The 17058-nt window shown below is 36.9% G+C and overlaps 1 protein-coding gene across 9 annotated transcripts in view; it reads right to left on the bottom strand.

The window, feature by feature from the left end:
* Window positions 1–46: 46 nt before the first annotated feature.
* ankrd45 (ankyrin repeat domain 45) overlaps window positions 47–17058 on the bottom strand; it is a 36645-nt gene continuing 19633 nt past the window's right edge. For 7 of the 9 annotated variants that reach the window (XM_059984894.1, XM_059984897.1, XM_059984890.1 and 4 more), the window contains 4 exons: window positions 15569–15736; window positions 3870–3964; window positions 3624–3762; window positions 47–991 (listed from right to left, as the gene is read on the bottom strand). In XM_059984894.1, the coding sequence (XP_059840877.1) occupies window positions 960–991; window positions 3624–3762; window positions 3870–3964; window positions 15569–15736 (434 nt within the window). In that variant the 3' untranslated portion in view covers window positions 47–959. Of the gene's footprint in view, window positions 2306–3623; window positions 3763–3869; window positions 3965–15568; window positions 15737–17058 lie in introns of all 9 variants that reach the window. The other 2 variants (XR_009514831.1, XM_059984891.1) reach the window with 2 other exon arrangements.

Genomic DNA, 17058 nt, shown 5'->3' with positions numbered 1-17058 from the left:
TGTAATTTGCAGTGGAATAGTGTGGAACATACTACATTGATAATGCATCAATCTCAGACCTTGACTAACTGCATGTGTGCTTTTTCTAGTGTGACTCGTAATGAAAAGGTGTGGAACCCACTATCAGAATCAGAATCAAAATCAGGTTTATCATCAGGGACACGTGTTAAGAAATTTTGTTTTGCGGCAGCAGTACAGTGTAATACATAAAAAATTACTATAAGGTAAATAAGAAATATGAAGAATAAATTAGTGCAAAAAGAAGAAAATAGTGAGGTGACATTCATGGACCATTCAGAAATCTGCTTTTGGAGGAGAAGAATCTGTTCCTAAAATGTTAAATGTGTTTCTTTAAGCTCCTATACCTCCTCCCCAAGAATAGAGGACTTCTCCTGGGTGGTGGGGGACCTTGACGATGGATGCTATTTATTTGAGGCATTGCATTTTAAAGATTTCCTCGATGGTGGGGAGGTTAATGGCCATGATGGAGCTGGTTGAGTTTATAACCCTCTGCAGATTTTTCCCAATCCTGTGCATTGGCACTTCAGTGATCCAACATTTAGAATGCTCTGTAGAAATTTCCATTTCACGGAAGCTGTCTGAAAAATGTAATGCTTTTAATTGTGATACAAAACTGACCTTTAGAATGTTCTTTATCATGTTTCTATATTTTTAGAATAGCATGAAGATATAGTTACTATTCTATAGATTTGCTGAGTATGCCCACAGGAAAATGAATCTCAGGGTTGTATATGGTGACATATATATTTTGATAATAAAATTTACTTTGAAGATATGTAAAGGTAGTAATACACAACTGCCATCAAGAATATGTTAAAGTCTTATACCAGTTGCAGCAGTGAATCGAAGTGATATAAATTCACTAAAAAAAGCTATACATTTTAATTACTCTTATCTTCCATGTTGATTGTAGTGTTTGGCCAAGTGTGATGATTTTGTTAGTTCTTGGAAGATTTTGAGGGCTGAGGAGCTTCATTAAAAGAGAAAAATAAAAATTAGGTTTTTCTTAAGAGGAACTTCTTAAAATGTTGATTTTTACAAATGTTTACAGACATTCAGTACATGTAAAAAATACACAAAGTATGTGTTCTACATAAAGTTAACCATTGGAGATTTTCCTGAGGTTACATGCAGTAATCAGTATTTACATCAATTTATTTTAGGATAGCGACTTAGCATATTAATTACAATCTAAAACAGAATGAAGGAAATCTAAACATACGTAACTGCTTGCACAGGTTTTTTGATTCGAAAATCATCATTTGGCTGATTTGGATTTGGTTCAATTCTGAGAACCAAGCCGTCAAAGCACAATGTTTTTGTAGCTTTACCGATATAAAATGATGTATCATAAATGAAAACTGGAATGTTTAAATCAAAGTTTTCAGAGATAGTTTAGCATGTTTTAATAAGGTAAAAAATTTAAATTAACCTTTTTCTTAAAATCTAACATCAGTTTCAGAATTGATAAATTACTTTTAGTTGAACTATATTTTAAGTATAAAATAAATTCTCCATGCTCTTTTGATTATTTAAAGTAAACTTATGTTACTGCGTCACATCAACTCATGGCAGGAAACCATATTTAAAAAATACATCTGGCATTTTTATCAAAATTGAAGGATCCAACTCAATTTGCCTCTTTCAATAAATGCTTAAAGATGTCCCTCCATTTTCTAATTTGTAAATATATTTTGAGAGTTGCCTCTCTGAAATGCAGAAGAGTAGTTACTGTATATAAAATAAATAAAACTGACTGAAGGACTGAGAGATCTCAGGCTGAAACATCGACTGCTTATTCCTCTCCAGTAATGCTGCCTATCCTGCTGCGTTCCTCTAGTATTTTGTGTGGCTGGCTCTGGATTTTCAGTGTCTGCAGGATCCCTTGTGTTTATGAAACTGGTTTTATTTAATGCAGAATAGCCATTCACCTCTACTGGTCAACTATGACCACTCCCCTCCCTTGAATGCAATCAGAACAAATCTGAGCACAAATATCTCAAAATGAATTTGACAAGATTGACATTCTCTTAAGTATCTGATTATCCCCATCATCATTTACTAATGTGTCCCATGATCATTATTTCTTCCTCAAATAATAACATCCCAAACATCCCTGGTCATTTATCTCATTGTTATTTCTACAGCCTTGATGAGCATGTGGGCTTTATATTTGCTTACCTATCATTTATGTGATTAGATTCTAATTACTATTAAGGAAGCTTCTTCTTGATCTATCAGATGTTTCAGCTAAGGATAACGTACCAAAAGTAAATCTACTTAGCTAAAAAGAAATGAACACATGGTTATTATAGTACATGGTAAATCAAAATTCTGAGAATGAAGCACTTTGATGCTGCACTAAATTACACTAGGTCAAGTTTTTTAAAAGTATTTGTTTTAATAAAACATGTAACTTAATCTGAGACATGGAAATAGAGCAGTAAAGTCGACTCTGTAGAGTGATGAGAAGGAAAATGCTGAGGAGTTGTGAATATCTATAGTTAAATTTGTGAAACTATCTCCAGTGCCATCCACTTACATTGTCTCTGATCCTCTAACACATTCCTGCCTTATTTCCTTGATACTGTCAAATACCTTTTAATCTCAGCTTCAAATTTGTATTGCCTACCTTCAAGCTAAGTATTTCCTTACCTAGATATAATGACTAAGGCTGGAGATGTACCTTAGAAGGTGGTAGGCAGGTGTTTATACACATCCAAAAGAAGACTACTTTATTCATCCAGCAATACCAGCTAACACATTATCTATCTTCCTAACTAATTGTTCTTCAGGTATGTTTACTTCTCATATTTCATAAATGACACACCCAGATTATTCCATAGTAGTTTATATTTTTAAAAAGTTCTGTGCTTCTCAATAAAGTAAATGAGCTAAATGCTGAACTCTTGCTTGTTGGGCATTGAACAGCTACAAAACATTAGTGTGACTGCAGGCCTAGCATTTAAGCCCAGACTGTCTTTGGAGCCATTACAAAAAGTAGGGATTCTTAACCTTTTTTATGCCATGGATCCCTTTGGCAGTCTGGTGAAACCTATGAACCTCTTCTCAAGAAATCATGTATTTAAATATATCAAAAATACATAGGCTTACAAAAAAATCAATTGTATTGAAATAATTACAAAAATATATATAAAAGAAAATTTGTGATATAGTAATGTGCTTCTTTATAGTTATTTAATGTGTTAATGAAGTGTGAATGACCTAGAAGTCAGTACTAATCTGTGACATGCCCTCCTATAAAGGTACAAATTCCAAGATTAAAATTGAAGAATCTTAAAAAGGCATACCAAAAAGTATTGCTGCATATTTTAACTTTTTTCTCCTTTTAGTCTTCACTAAAAGAGGCTGATATTGCACTAATCTATGTTATCAGTATAAGAATATTTGCATTCCCAACCTGGTTTGGCACTTCTGTATCACTGATGAAGTTTCCAAGTGAGAAAACAACCTAATCAAATCAGTGTCTTTTTTATTTCCTGCTCCTGTTGATTAACCACTAACACTTACATCCACCAACTAATGAAATGAGAAAAATAACCATGCCAAAGAATTCACTGTGAATTGATATTTGCACTCACATTGGGTTTTTAGTTTGGTAATGATTGGTTCCACACTCATCTCCAGTTGTTTCTTTTGCTCCTCAAATTCCTCTATGGAAGCATTCTGTGCCATTAGAAGCCATTCAGATTTTGCTCTGCAGGCATTTGTAAAGGCAGTCTACCAGATGATAAAAATTTATGAAACCAAAGACACAATGAGCACTCACTGATTAAAGAGAGAAATACAGACAACAGTGCTTTCAAATGAGGAGAGTTATAGCTTACCCTGTCTTGCTTAGATAGCTTGCCTTGTGATTTTTCAAGATCAGTAACAGTTTCTTGGATGTCCCTAATATACAATTCCAAAATCATTTTGCCTTCTACAGTTAAAAAGTACAAATTAAAAATGAATTATTATTTTTACATTATTCTCTTTAACTTAAATAACTAAACAGGAAATGGGATCATCTTTGATGGCCAACAAAATGGCTGCTTGCAGCATTACCTAGGAGCATGGTAGAGGTTCAATCATGTCATTTCTGTGAATGAGTTTCCATTCTCAAGGTTAGTGTGATATGAAGATTACCCCTAAACTGGAGGGGGAGGAGCCAATATCCTCATAAGAGGTTTGCTGGTGCTACTTGGAAGGATTTAAACCAGAGAGGCAGGAATTGGGACTCAGATGACAGTGAAAGACACGAGGAAGCAGAATAACATGCAGAAAATAGAACAGGCATCCAGTAGGCAGAGCAGATACAGATGCTAGGAAGCATAGGAGGGCACATCTACATTTACTTACCCAGTTTGAGGATAGTTATCTTTTTCCATTGACTGTCTTGAAACTTACCGAACTATGATCACTGTTCGAAAAATTACTTCACAAACAATTTGACACTTCTGGATGAGGCTCATCTACATTTACTTTAATATAGGAAACCTGGCAAGTAAGATGAGCTGACAGCATAGATCAGCACATGGGATTAATGCAGTCATGGAAACATGTTTAAGGGAGATTGGGACTGACAGCCTAATATTCTGGAAGTTTCAGGCAGTGTTGCATTGCTGACTAGGGAAGATATCCCGGTTGGTCTAGCTAATGAAGCTATATGGACAGAACTCAGAAATACAAAATGTGTGACATTTTGCAGGGTTATACTGTAGACCTCCCATTAGCAGGAATTAGAAGAATAGTTATGTAGGAAAATTAGAGTAAAGTGTAAAAAAGCATAGGGTTGCAGCAGCAGGCAATTTTGACTTCATCAATATTGACTGGGATTGCTTAAATATAAAGGGCTAAAATAAGATGGAGTTCATAAAATGCATTCAAGAGGTTTTTAAAACATTATGTAGAGGGTCCTATTCGGGGAAAGGGCTGAACTTGACCATATCTTAGGGAACAAGGACAGATGAGTATGGATAATGAACCTAGAACTAGGAAGAGGATTGATAGCAACAATTTAATGTAGTACTTTGCAAAAGTAAATTGGGAACAACTGCTTTAAGATGAGTTAGTAAGAGCTGAGTCAGCACATCCCTGCAGAGAATCAAAACAAAGATGGTAAGATGAGGGAATTATGATTAACAGAAAAATTAAAGAATTGATCATAAATAAGAGGAAGTAGTATGTCAGGTGTAGCCATTTTGGTATCCGGTGAGTCTGGTGAGGATTATAGGGAATGTAACAGCAAACCTAAGAAAGAAATTAAGAGGGCAAAAAGAGAACCAAAGAGGTCTAAAGAGAATTCCAAAAGTTTTTGTTTGTGTATATTAGAAGCCAGGGAGTAGTCCCTTCACAGGTAAATAGAAATCTATTTGTGGAATTGGAGCACAAGTGGGCTCCTAAGTGAATACTTCTCATTGATAATCATTAAGGAGGAGGATGGAGAATTAGGGAAGAGGACATGTTTGTGTCTGGAAGGAGGAAGTGTTCGATACATTGGCACAGATTAAGGTGGATAAATCCTCAGGGATTGACAGTTTTTCTTAAAAGGAAACAACAGACAAAATTGTTGGGACTCAATTTTTATATCTTCATCATACCAGAAGAGAAGTGGATAGCTAATGTTCCTTTATGCAGAAAGGGCAGTAGGGGATAATCCAGGAAACTACTGAGCCTTCCATCAATATGAAGGAAATTACTGGTAAAAAGACCATAAAGGACAGGATCATTTTGATTCCTCTTCATCAGTCCCTGCTTTTCCAGGTGAACATGATATTGTGTACAGAAATACCATCTCACAAATCTAAGAGTTTTTTTGAGGATGTATTTAAGAAAATTGAAGACCAAGTGGTAGACTTAGTTTACATGCCCTTTAGATGGGCTTTTGACAAAGCTCTGCAATGTAAGCTGCATCACATGTTTAAGGGAAATGTGTTGGCTTGGGTCATAGAAGGCAGAGGATAATACTCACAAAGATGCAGATGCTGTGGTCAAATCAACACGTACAAAAGCTGGATGAACTCAGCAGGTAGGACAGCATCCGTTGAAATGAGCAGACAACGTTTCGGGCCGAGACCCTTCGTCAGAACTCGGTACTGATGATAGTACTCAGGTGGGTGCTTTTCTGACTGGAACACTGCAACCAGTGGTGTACTTCAGGGATTGATGCCAGGACATTTGTTGTTATACACATGAATTGTATGAGAATGTGATATGATAGTTTACTGACAGCATGATGATTGGTTGAATTGTAGACTTAAAGTTTGTAAAAGAATATAACAGGACATAAATCAGTTGATAAACTGGGAGCAGTGGCAGATGTAATTTAGACAAGCATGAGGTAATGCATTTTGGAATATTATGTGACAAATAGTAAATGACAGGAACTTAATATTAGTGTACAGGGGAACATGGGGGGTAAAAGTTCATAGCTTAATGAAAATGGCGACATAGGTAATAGGGTTTCAAGAAGGTATTCATCACACTTGCTTCCTCAGGCTGAGGTACTGAGTATAACAGCTGAGGCGTACAAGAGTTGCTCAGGCCACGCTTGGTGTACTGTGTACAATTCTGATTGCCATGTTATTAAAAACCACACAAGATATTCACCAGGACATTGCCTGGAGGACTTCCCATATGAAGAGAGATAGGAAAGGCTGTTTATTTTCACTGTAAGTAACTGAGGGTGACCTTATAAAGGTTTATAATGCTGTGAGGGGCATAAAAAGGTAGTCAGAATCTTTCTCTTAGGGTGGTGGAATGTAGGGCTAAAGGGTGTAAGTTTGATACGATATGGGTTAATTTCAAAGGCTCAATTTAATGTCAGAGAAAAGTATACAATATACATCCTGAAATGCTTTTTATTTACCAAACATCCACGAAAGCAGACAAGTGCCCCAAGGAATGAACGACAGTTAAACGTGAGAACCCCGAAGCTCCCCTCTCCCACGCGTAAGTGGCAGCAAGTAACAATCCCCCCTCCCCCACTGGCAAAAAAAAGTGCATCCACCACCCAGCACAAGCGTGAGCTAGGCAATAGCAAAGAGACAGACCTTGCAGTTACCCCGAAGTATTTCATCTGGCATTCGGCAACTCACAGGTTCTGTCTCTCCCTAATAAGGGAGACGGAGATGTCCCCCATTTTCACAGCGAGCAGGAGACATAACAATAACCCGCTGGTTTACAAAATCTGAGAAGTAATTTTTTCATATAGGGTTTTGGTTGTGTGTATGAGCTGCAGGAGGAAGTGGTGCCAGGGAATATAATTACAAGGGATTTAAAAGGCATTTGGACAGGTACCTATTTAAACAACAATGGGTACCAGTGAAGCATTTTGATTGGCATGGACTGATAAGCTGAGTCCAAACAGCACTTGTGCTGAAAGGCCCATCGCTGTGCTGTATAACTCTACAATATACAGAGTGAAGAAACAGTATGAGAATTGGTTACCACAAGTCAGATTCAACGCTCTTTAACTTGGAAAATAGAAATGAACAGCAAGCTAAAATCTACAAACAAAAAGGAAACAATAAAATTACTTCCATAAAACCTTTCACATTCTCTTCACTTTTTGAAGGAATAAAATAGTGGAGTAGATAAGCAAACACCACTACAAGAGTTAGGGAGAAACAAAGTGTTACATACCCGTGGGTAGCTTGTACTTGTCACGTGACAGTGGTGTTGAAGCTATACTGGACTTAAGGTAGTGGTCTTGTGATGGTGGAGTGACATCATTTTCCTGCCAGTAGAGATCATGTGATAGGTTTTTTTTGTAGGGTATAAAAGGAGGACCCCTCCCTGTGAGGAGGGGCAGTTCGTGGCTGGATTTGCCATTTTGACTCCATGCCACTGCGTGGTCCAATATTATGATGCAGTTTGGTTGAAAGGTGGAGTTTTATTTAATGCCTAAAGTTTAAAAGGTCATTGCTGGCAGTTTCTTTATAATACTGCCAGTTAAAAATCAGTGGAGATTAAAGATTAGAGTTCGGGAGCTAAAAGTTCAAGGAAAGTCGATTTCAACGGTGAAACAGGTTCGACCTGGTTTGATCCTCATTCGGAAGGAATTCATTGGCTGTCCCCATGGTAACCCCTGTGAATAGCAGAAAGGGTTGGGTACAGTTTTGAAAAGGAAAGGTCAGTGCCTTTAAGCCGTTTCATTTTCATCATCGTAAATTCTCCGGGAAAAGTATAGTTTGACTGGGAACCGCAGCAACACGACGTGAAAGAGAATCTGAATTGTCTAAAAAGTCTCTCCTTTAATGGACTGTAAGCATTTTGAACTTTTGCAGTACTATGAAAAACTGTTTTTGCAACATCGCTTTAAGAACTGTTTTTGCTTTATTCCTTTAAGAACTGTTTAAGCTGCCGCACAGCAGCTGATTTCCGGTTGCGTTAGTGGTTTGTTTACTTTTGGGGGTTTGTTTTTTAAAATAAATGTTTTATTTGTTATTAAAAAAAACCCTGCCTCACTTATATGTTTATTGTTGCTGAATCCGTAACATAAATATGGGGGCTCGTCTGGGATGAACCATTTTTGAGTTTAAATGCTTGTTAAGTCTTGAATCGGTGTTTTGGAAAAGGGGAATACTTGATTGTTTTGTTTGATTGGCTGGTGAGTGGTATTCGGCAACAATGAATTTTGATGAGTTTCTGGCTTTGCCAGACGTGGAGTTGTTAGCGAAGGCGGAAAAAACTGAGGAGTCTGAGATAGCTAATAGATTGCAACTTAAAGGTATTTTGAAGTCTACATCGAAGGCTCTAATACAGAGAAAAATCACATCACACTATGTAGATTTGGGTGATTTTGATGAATCGATTTTAGAGTCGTTTCCAATAAGTAATCTGGAGATGCAGTTGCAAGTCGAACAAATGAAGTTAGAGCATTGTAGGTTAGAAGCTGAAAGTAAACAGAGGGAATTTGAATATGCAATGGCGGAATTAAGGTCTGAGAATCAGTCTTCTGGTTCTAGAAAACTGTTTGTTGCTAGTCAAGAAATTAAATTGGTCCCTCCATTTAATGAAACAGAAGTGGAAAGATATTTCCAACATTTTGAAACAATTACTCAGATTTCAGAGTGGCCGAAAGATAAATGGTCAGTGTTGTTACAAAGTGTAATTAAAGGCAAAGCACAGGAAGCTTATGCAGCTTTAACTACTGTGCAAGCACTTTATTATGATATTGTGAAAAAGCAGATTTTGAAAGCATATGAATTGATCCCAGAAGCATACAGAGAAAGATTCAGAAGTTTGAAGAAGTCTGTGGAAATAAACTTATGTGGAATTTGCCTATGATAAAGCTGTGTGTTTTGAGAGATGGGTTTCCTCTAAAAATGTAAATGGGGACTATAATACATTGAAAGAGCTGATTTTAATGGAGGAATTTAAAAGAAGCATCCCTGTAAGTAAGGACCTACTTAAATGAGAAGGATACTGATACATTGCAGGACTCTGCTAGACTAGCTGATGAGTACGTTTTAATCCATAAGAATAAATTTCCTCAGGGCAGAATTTTTAAGAGGAAAAATAACACAGAGATTCAAGGTAAATCAGAAATTAAATCAGAAGTTAATGAGAAAGGTAAGGAAGAAGGAAAACCTGTGAAGGAAAGACAGTTTGGTCCTATTTGTAACTATTGTAAGAAACCTGGCCATGTAATAGCTAACTGTTTCCGATTGAAAAACAAAGAGAAGGAAGCAGTCCCAGATGCTTGTGTGCAACATACTGAAGCACCTGTAAAATTACAGGGTTCGATAAAAACAAATGAGGTTTTGTTAGAGTCTGACCAAGTTAAAAAGGGATATGATCATTTTATAACTGAAGGGTTTGTATCCTTGAAAGAAGGATCTATTCCGATGCCAATAAAAATCCTTAGGGATACTGGAGCTTCTCAATCACTTATGTTAGACAGTGTATTGAAGTTTAATGAAGAGTCTGATACTGGTGAGGTAAATTATATACAAGGTGTTGGGAGTGCTTTTATGCCTGTACATTTGCATAAAGTAAATTTAAAGTCAGGGTGAGTTACAGGATTTGTTAAAGTAGGATTACAGCCTAGTTTACCTGTGAAGGATATTTCTTTATTCTTAGGTAATGACTTGGCAGGTGGACAAGTTTTTCCTGAAGTGCATTTGACAATGGAGTCAGAGGAACCAGAGATGAATTCTAACACAGATTCTTCCTGTGTTGTGACTAGAGCTATGGCTAAAAAGATTGATGCGCAGAATGAGGTTGTTACTGTTCAACTCAGGATTCAAGTTTTGAGGATCTGTCAGAGATTTTCTTACCTTCATTGTTTGAACAAGATTCTTGGAGTAAGTCTGACTATGAAGATTTATCTCTGTCTCAGAAGGAGATGATAGCAAAGCAGAATAGAGACCCTGAGATTATAAAATTAAGAGAACAAGCTCTACCAGATAGTGAAATTGAGAAGGTGTCTGTAGGATATTACTTGGAAAAAGGAGTGTTGATGAGGAAGTGGAGACAACCTATTCCAGCATTTGGTGAATCATTTTCTAAAGTTATTATAGATTGTGTCGGTCCATTACCAAAGACAAAAACTGGTTATCAGTACTTGTTGACTATCATGTGTACTTCGTCTATGTTTCCAGAGGCAGTACCACTTAGGAATGTAACAGTTGAAACTGTGACAAAGGCTCTTATAAAATTCTTTACTTATTTTGGGTTACCTAAGGAAATACAAATTGATCAAGGCAGTAATTTTATGTCTGGATTGTTTCAATAGATAGTTTATAAATTGGGAGCTAAGCAAATCACTTCCTCTGCATACCATCCAGAATCGCAAGGTGCCTTGGAGAGGTTTCATTTTACCCTCAAGAATATGATTAGGACATATTGTGTGGAAAATGAAAGTGATTGGGCTGAGGGTATAAACTTACTTTTATTTGCAGTAAGGCAATCGGTACGAGAATCTTTAGGTTTCAGTCCTTTTGAACTTGTATTTGGACATACAGTTAGAGGACCTTTAGCTTTGTTGAAAGAACAGTGGATTAGTAAGGAAGAACACACTAATTTGTTGGACTATATTTTGAAATTTAAGGACAGGTTACATAAAGCTTGTAGCTTAGCTAAGGAAAATTTAAAATTGGCTCAGGAGAAAATGAAAACTTGGTACGATAAAGAAGCTAGGATGAGGATGTTTAAGCCTGGAGATAAGGGGCTGGTTCTTTTCCCAGTGCAAACGAATCCTTTACAAGCTAGATTTCCTGGTCCTTATGAAATTGTATCTAAAATCGATTATGTGGATTACGTGATAAAAACTCCAGATCGTAGAAGACCAACACAACTTTGTCATATAAATATGATAAAGCCATATTATGAGAAACAATCTGCTACTGTGACTGCTGTGGTTAATGATAATGAATTTGATTTAACTAGGAACATGATAGATGATTCATCTGAATTTCATTCTAAATCCAACATTGCTTCTATCAGGTTACCAAATTCAACCATTCTGGAAAATATTGATGAGAAACTAGCACATTTACAGCCAGAGCAGAAACAGCAGATGAAGAAATTAATTTTTAAATACAAGGATTTGTTTCCAGATGTTCCGAGAAGGACTACTATAGCTTCACATGATGTAGATGTTGGAGATGTCAAACCTGTTAAACAACACCCATATAGGATGAACATAGAAAAATGTGAACTTGTTGAGAAAGAAATTAAATATATGTTAGAGAATAATATTATTAGACCTTCTAACTCGAATTGGAGTTCACCCTGAGTTATGGTGCCAAAACCAGATGGTAGTATTAGGTTTTGTACGGACTATAGGAAGGTGAATGCTGTAATGAAAACAGGTGCATATCCAATTCCTAGATTAGTTGATTGTGTAGATAAAGTTGGAAAAGCAAAGTTCCTTACAAAGATTGATTTATTGAAAGGGTATTGGTGTGTTCCACTAACAGACAGAGGTAGAAAGATTTCTGCATTTGTAATTCCATCTGGGCTATATGAATATAACGTTCTTCCATTTGGGATGAAGAATACCCCAGGTACTTTCCAAAGGATGATTAACTCTGTGATTCAGGGATTGAAAGATACAGATGCTTATATTGATGATTTAGTGACAGGAAATGATACTTGGGAAGCACACATTATTGTGGTGGAGAAATTGTTTGAAAGGCTTCAAAAGCTAACTTTATTAATTTAGCTAAGAGTGAATTTGGACATGCCACTGTGACTTACCTTGGTTATGTTGTGGGTCAAGGTAAGGTAGCTCCTGTTCAGGCAAAAGTTCGGGCAATTTTAGAGATTCCCACTCCAACAGGGAAAAAAACTCTCAGAAGATTCTTGGGAATGGTAGGATATCATCGAAAATTTTGTAATAATTTTGCTAATGTTGCCCTTCCATTAACTAACCTTTTGCAGAAGAATGAGAAGTTTGTGTGGACAGTGCCTTGTCAAGAAGCACTTGAGAAATTGAAAACAATGATAGGTCAACAACCTGTGCTTAAGGCACCTGACTTTGAAAAACCTTTTTCATTAGCTGTAGATGCTAGTGATGAGGCTGCAGGAGCAGTATTAATGCAAAGGAATGAGGGTGATGAGGTTGATCATCCAGTAGCTTATTTTTCTAAGAAATTTAATAAGCATCAAAGAAACTATTTGACAATAGAGAAGGAATTCTTACCTCTTGTTTTAGCTTTAGAACATTTTGACGTATACGTTGGTACAACTCAAAAACCACTTATTGTTTACACCATATATCTCAAACGCAAGGCCCGCGGTGGAATTATCTTTGGCCTGCGAGATAATATCTAATTACTATTAAAGCTGGCCCCAGTAATCGAAGCGCCTATGGTGTATGATATGGCTAATGCTGAGTTTATTCAGGTACCAGGTTTTCAGGGTTTTTAGTGTTTATTTGGTTTCCCTGGTTTATTTCCTGAATATCATTAATGAATAAATTTTTTTTCTATTAGAGCTGGCCCGCCGGTATATTGTATGCACCACTAATACTACAAATCCCACAATGCACTGCCAGTGCATTGCTCGCACTTGCCTTCCTCTCTCATCAGCATCCTTATGGCGCTAGTCACATGTGGTCAACTTTCAGCTATCCCTCACCCCAAAAATGGCTGAACGAAAGGTGGACTTTGAAAACAGGGGTTTTCAAGGCAGGTGGGAGGCAGAGTATATGTTCGCAGATATAAAGGGCAAACCTGTTTGTCTTGTGTGCGGAGACGGTGTGACTGTAATTAAAGAATATAACGTAAGATGACACTATAAAACGAAACTCCACGACAAATACAAGCATCTGGACAAGAAACAGAAGCCTGCGATGTGCGGTCAAAAGAGTGGATTGGTGGGCAGGATCCGGGAGAAGATGCGGGAGGAAAACAGCGCAGGTGAGCTGACAGCTTATCACTGCATCATACACTAGGAATCGTTGGTGTGGCAAAGCCTTGAAAATGGACCATATAATGAGTACCATAACACAAGCAGTTAACTTCATAAGAGCCAAGGGTTTAAATCACCGCGAGTTCAAGTCGTTTCTGGAGGAGTTGGGTTCAGAATATAATGATTTGCCCTATCACACAGAGGTGCGATGGTTAAGCCAAGGAAAAGTGCTGAAAAGATGTTTCGAGTTGCGTGAGGAGATCTGTCAGTTCATGGAAAGCAAAGGGAAAGACACAACAGAGCTCCAGGATAAAAAGTTGCTTTGTGAATGGCATTTCTGTGTAACGGTTAGGTCTACATTTGTGTTTGCTAATGCTTGATTTCAAACGGTTTATTAATGGAAAAGGTATGGCTCCCAAAACAATCTTAGCCGAAATAGCATTGTTTCTTTCTCGTTGCCTACTTTCTTGTAATCTACATCTGTAAGTTAATACCAATCATAAAAAGAATGCTTGCTAGGCAATCTGCTTCATAAAAAACAAAATTCGTAAGGTGAAACAATTTTAGATATAGCAGAGACTGAGACACATGAGAGCAGGTTGAAAAAATGAAGGCAACGAAAGCTGTGGGAGCACGCGCGCGTGCACAACTGATCTGGCCCGCATGAAGTCGCATTTTTCACAATCCGGCCCGTGACCTAAAATGAGTTTGACACCCCTGGTTTACACTGATTATAATCCATTAGTGTTTCTGAGTAAGATGATAAACAAAAACAGAAGGTTATTAAATAGGAATTTGATGTTACAAGAGTACAATATTGTGATAACTCATATTAAAGGTAAAGATAATGTGGTTGCTGATTGTCTATCTGGATGTTGAATGTACAATGTAATTTTTTTATGGAGTGTTTTTTTTTACAATTGTAACACTCCTACTGTATTGTAAGTTGTAAGATGTTTTATGATGATACTATGTATACTGTGTATGTTATAAAATTTATACATTTGTTTTTTTCCCTAGTAAATAATTGTTAAAATGTTGTTCTTGCCAGACCAAAATTTTTTTTTTGGAGGAAGGTGTTAGTGTGGGTATCTTGTACTTGTCACGTGACAGTGGTGTTGAAGTTATACTGGACTTAAGGTAGTGGTCTTGTGATGGTGGAGTGATGTCATTTTCCCGCCAGTAGAGGTCATGTGACAGGTTTTTTTTACAGGGTATAAAAGGAGGACCCCTCCCTGTGAGGAGGGGCAGTTCGTGGCTGGATTTGCCATTTTGACTCCATGCCACTGCGTGGTCCAATATTATGATGCAGTTTGGTTGAAAGGTGGAGTTTTATTTAATGCCTAAAGTTTAAAAGGTCATTGCCGGCAGTTTCTTTATAATACTGCCAGTTAAAAATCAGTGGAGAGTGAAGATCAGAGTTTGGGAGCTAAAAGATCAAGGAAAGTCGATTTTGACGGTGAAACAGGTTCGACCTTGTTTGATCCTCATTCAGAAGGAATTCGTTGGCTGTCCCCGTGAATAGCAGAAAGGGTTGGGTACAGTTTTGTAAAGGAAAGGTCAGTGCCTTTAAGCCGTTTCATTTTCATCGTCGTAAATTCTCCAGGAAAAGTATAGTTCGACTGGGAACCGCAACAACACGACGTGAAAGAGAATCTGAATCGTCTAAAAAGTCTCTCCTTTAATGGACTGTAAGCATTTTGAACTTTTGCAGTACTACTTTGAAGAACTGTTTTTGCAACATCGCTTTAAGAACTGTTTTCGCTTCATTGCTTTAAGAACTGTTTAAGCTGCCGCACAGCAGCTGATTTCCGGTTGCGTTAGTGGTTTGTTTACTTTTGGGGGTTTGTTTTTTAAAATAAATGTTTTATTTGTTATAAGAAAACCCTGCCTCACTTATATATTTATTGTTGCTGAATCCGTAACAAAAGAAATGAGAAAAGTTCTAGTTACGCAATGTATACTTACAAATTCCTCTTCTAACTTAATATGATATGATTGTATAAAACTAAGAAATTCTAAAGGTTCAGATTTTCCTTTGCGCAAACACTACTATTGGACAGATATCCAAAACTTACTTATTTTAAAACAGAACCAGAAACTCCCTTTTGTTTATGATTTTCTTAACATAACTTATACATTGTTATTGAAATCAATATAAAGTGTTAATGCCATTTCTTACCTGCCCAATCTAGAAACTCTACACAATTGGCAATTGAATATCGCTTAGCTATATCTCGTGCTTTTTCATCTCTGAAGTTGATTGTTTGAACATTAGCTCCAAGGCTCACCAAAGCGTTTAAGCTCTCCAGCTTCCCCCATGCAGCAGCACAATGTAAAGGAGTATATCCTGTGGACACGAAACAAAATCGAAATCAGTGCAATTACTCGACAAAACGGAACATCTGTTGAGAAAGAAACAATTAACATATCAGATTGAAAAGCTTTTATTGGGATAGTTATGTTGTCATGTACTGTTCAGCTATATCTTCTAATGTAAAGAACATTACATAACATCTTCTAATGTAAAGAAACAAGCTACAACAAATTCAGAATGGATTACATTATTAAGACTTATTATTTTACTTGCAAGGGGTGATATAGTTCCAGCCAAGTTTTACATGGAAATATAGCTCCAATCCTCTGTTTCAACCAAAGTACTTTTATATGATTTTTGAATACAAAGAACAGTCACTCATTCCATAACATTACATTCTTATCTTCATCCTTATCTTGTTCTAACATTTGATCCTTAGAAGCTCCATCCCATTTCCCCTGTCGTCAGAACAACCCCTCTGGCCATAAAACAATTTGCCTCACATAAAAGAAAATAGTTTGCTCACAGATAACACAAACATACTTGTAAGATTTCCCATGAAATCAGCAAAGTACTTAGGGATTTCTTAGACTTCAACTTGTTCACATTATGTTTTACAAAAACAACAAAATCATTAAGACTTCAGGGTTACAGATATATTTCCACAGTTGAAAGATCATTGATCTTAGCTTAATTCCTCTAACCACATATGCTGTCAGATCACCTGATTACTTCAAACCTGAATATAGCATTGTGGAGTTGTGTTTATCCACACCTTCATAAGTGTAAAGTGAGTAGAGCAGGGGCCTAAGCACACAGCCTTGTGCTGCACCTGTGCTGTTGGAGATTGTGGAGGAGATGTTGTTGTCAATCTGAATTGAATGGGGTTTGCAAGTGAGGATATCGAGGATTCAATTGCATAAGGAGATATTGAGGCTAAAGTCTTGAAGCTTATTGATTAGTTTTAAGGGGATAATGGTATCGAATACTGAACTATAGTTGATAAAGAGCATCCTGATATATGCATCTTTGCTGTCCAGATGTTTCAGAGTTGAGTGAAGAGCCAATGAGGTGGCTTCTGCTATGGACCTGTTGCCTTGGTAGGCAAATTGGAGTGGATGCAATTCGCTTTTCACCCAGGAGTTGAAATGTTTCATCACCAACCTCTCAAAACACTTAATCACTGCGAATGTGTTTCTGGCCAATAGTCATTAAGGCAAATTAATACGTTCTTCTTAGGCAAGTTACAAAAATAAGTAAATAAATAATGCAGAAGAGAAATGAGGTAGTATTCATAGATTTTTCAGAAATCTGATACTGTGGTGGGGAAACTATTCCTAAAAAATTGAGTGTGG

The sequence above is a fragment of the Hypanus sabinus genome, chromosome 11 (genome assembly GCF_030144855.1).
Source record: "Hypanus sabinus isolate sHypSab1 chromosome 11, sHypSab1.hap1, whole genome shotgun sequence".
In the NCBI taxonomy this organism is placed as follows: domain Eukaryota; kingdom Metazoa; phylum Chordata; class Chondrichthyes; order Myliobatiformes; family Dasyatidae; genus Hypanus; species Hypanus sabinus.
This window is presented reverse-complemented; position numbering and strand designations above follow the sequence as displayed.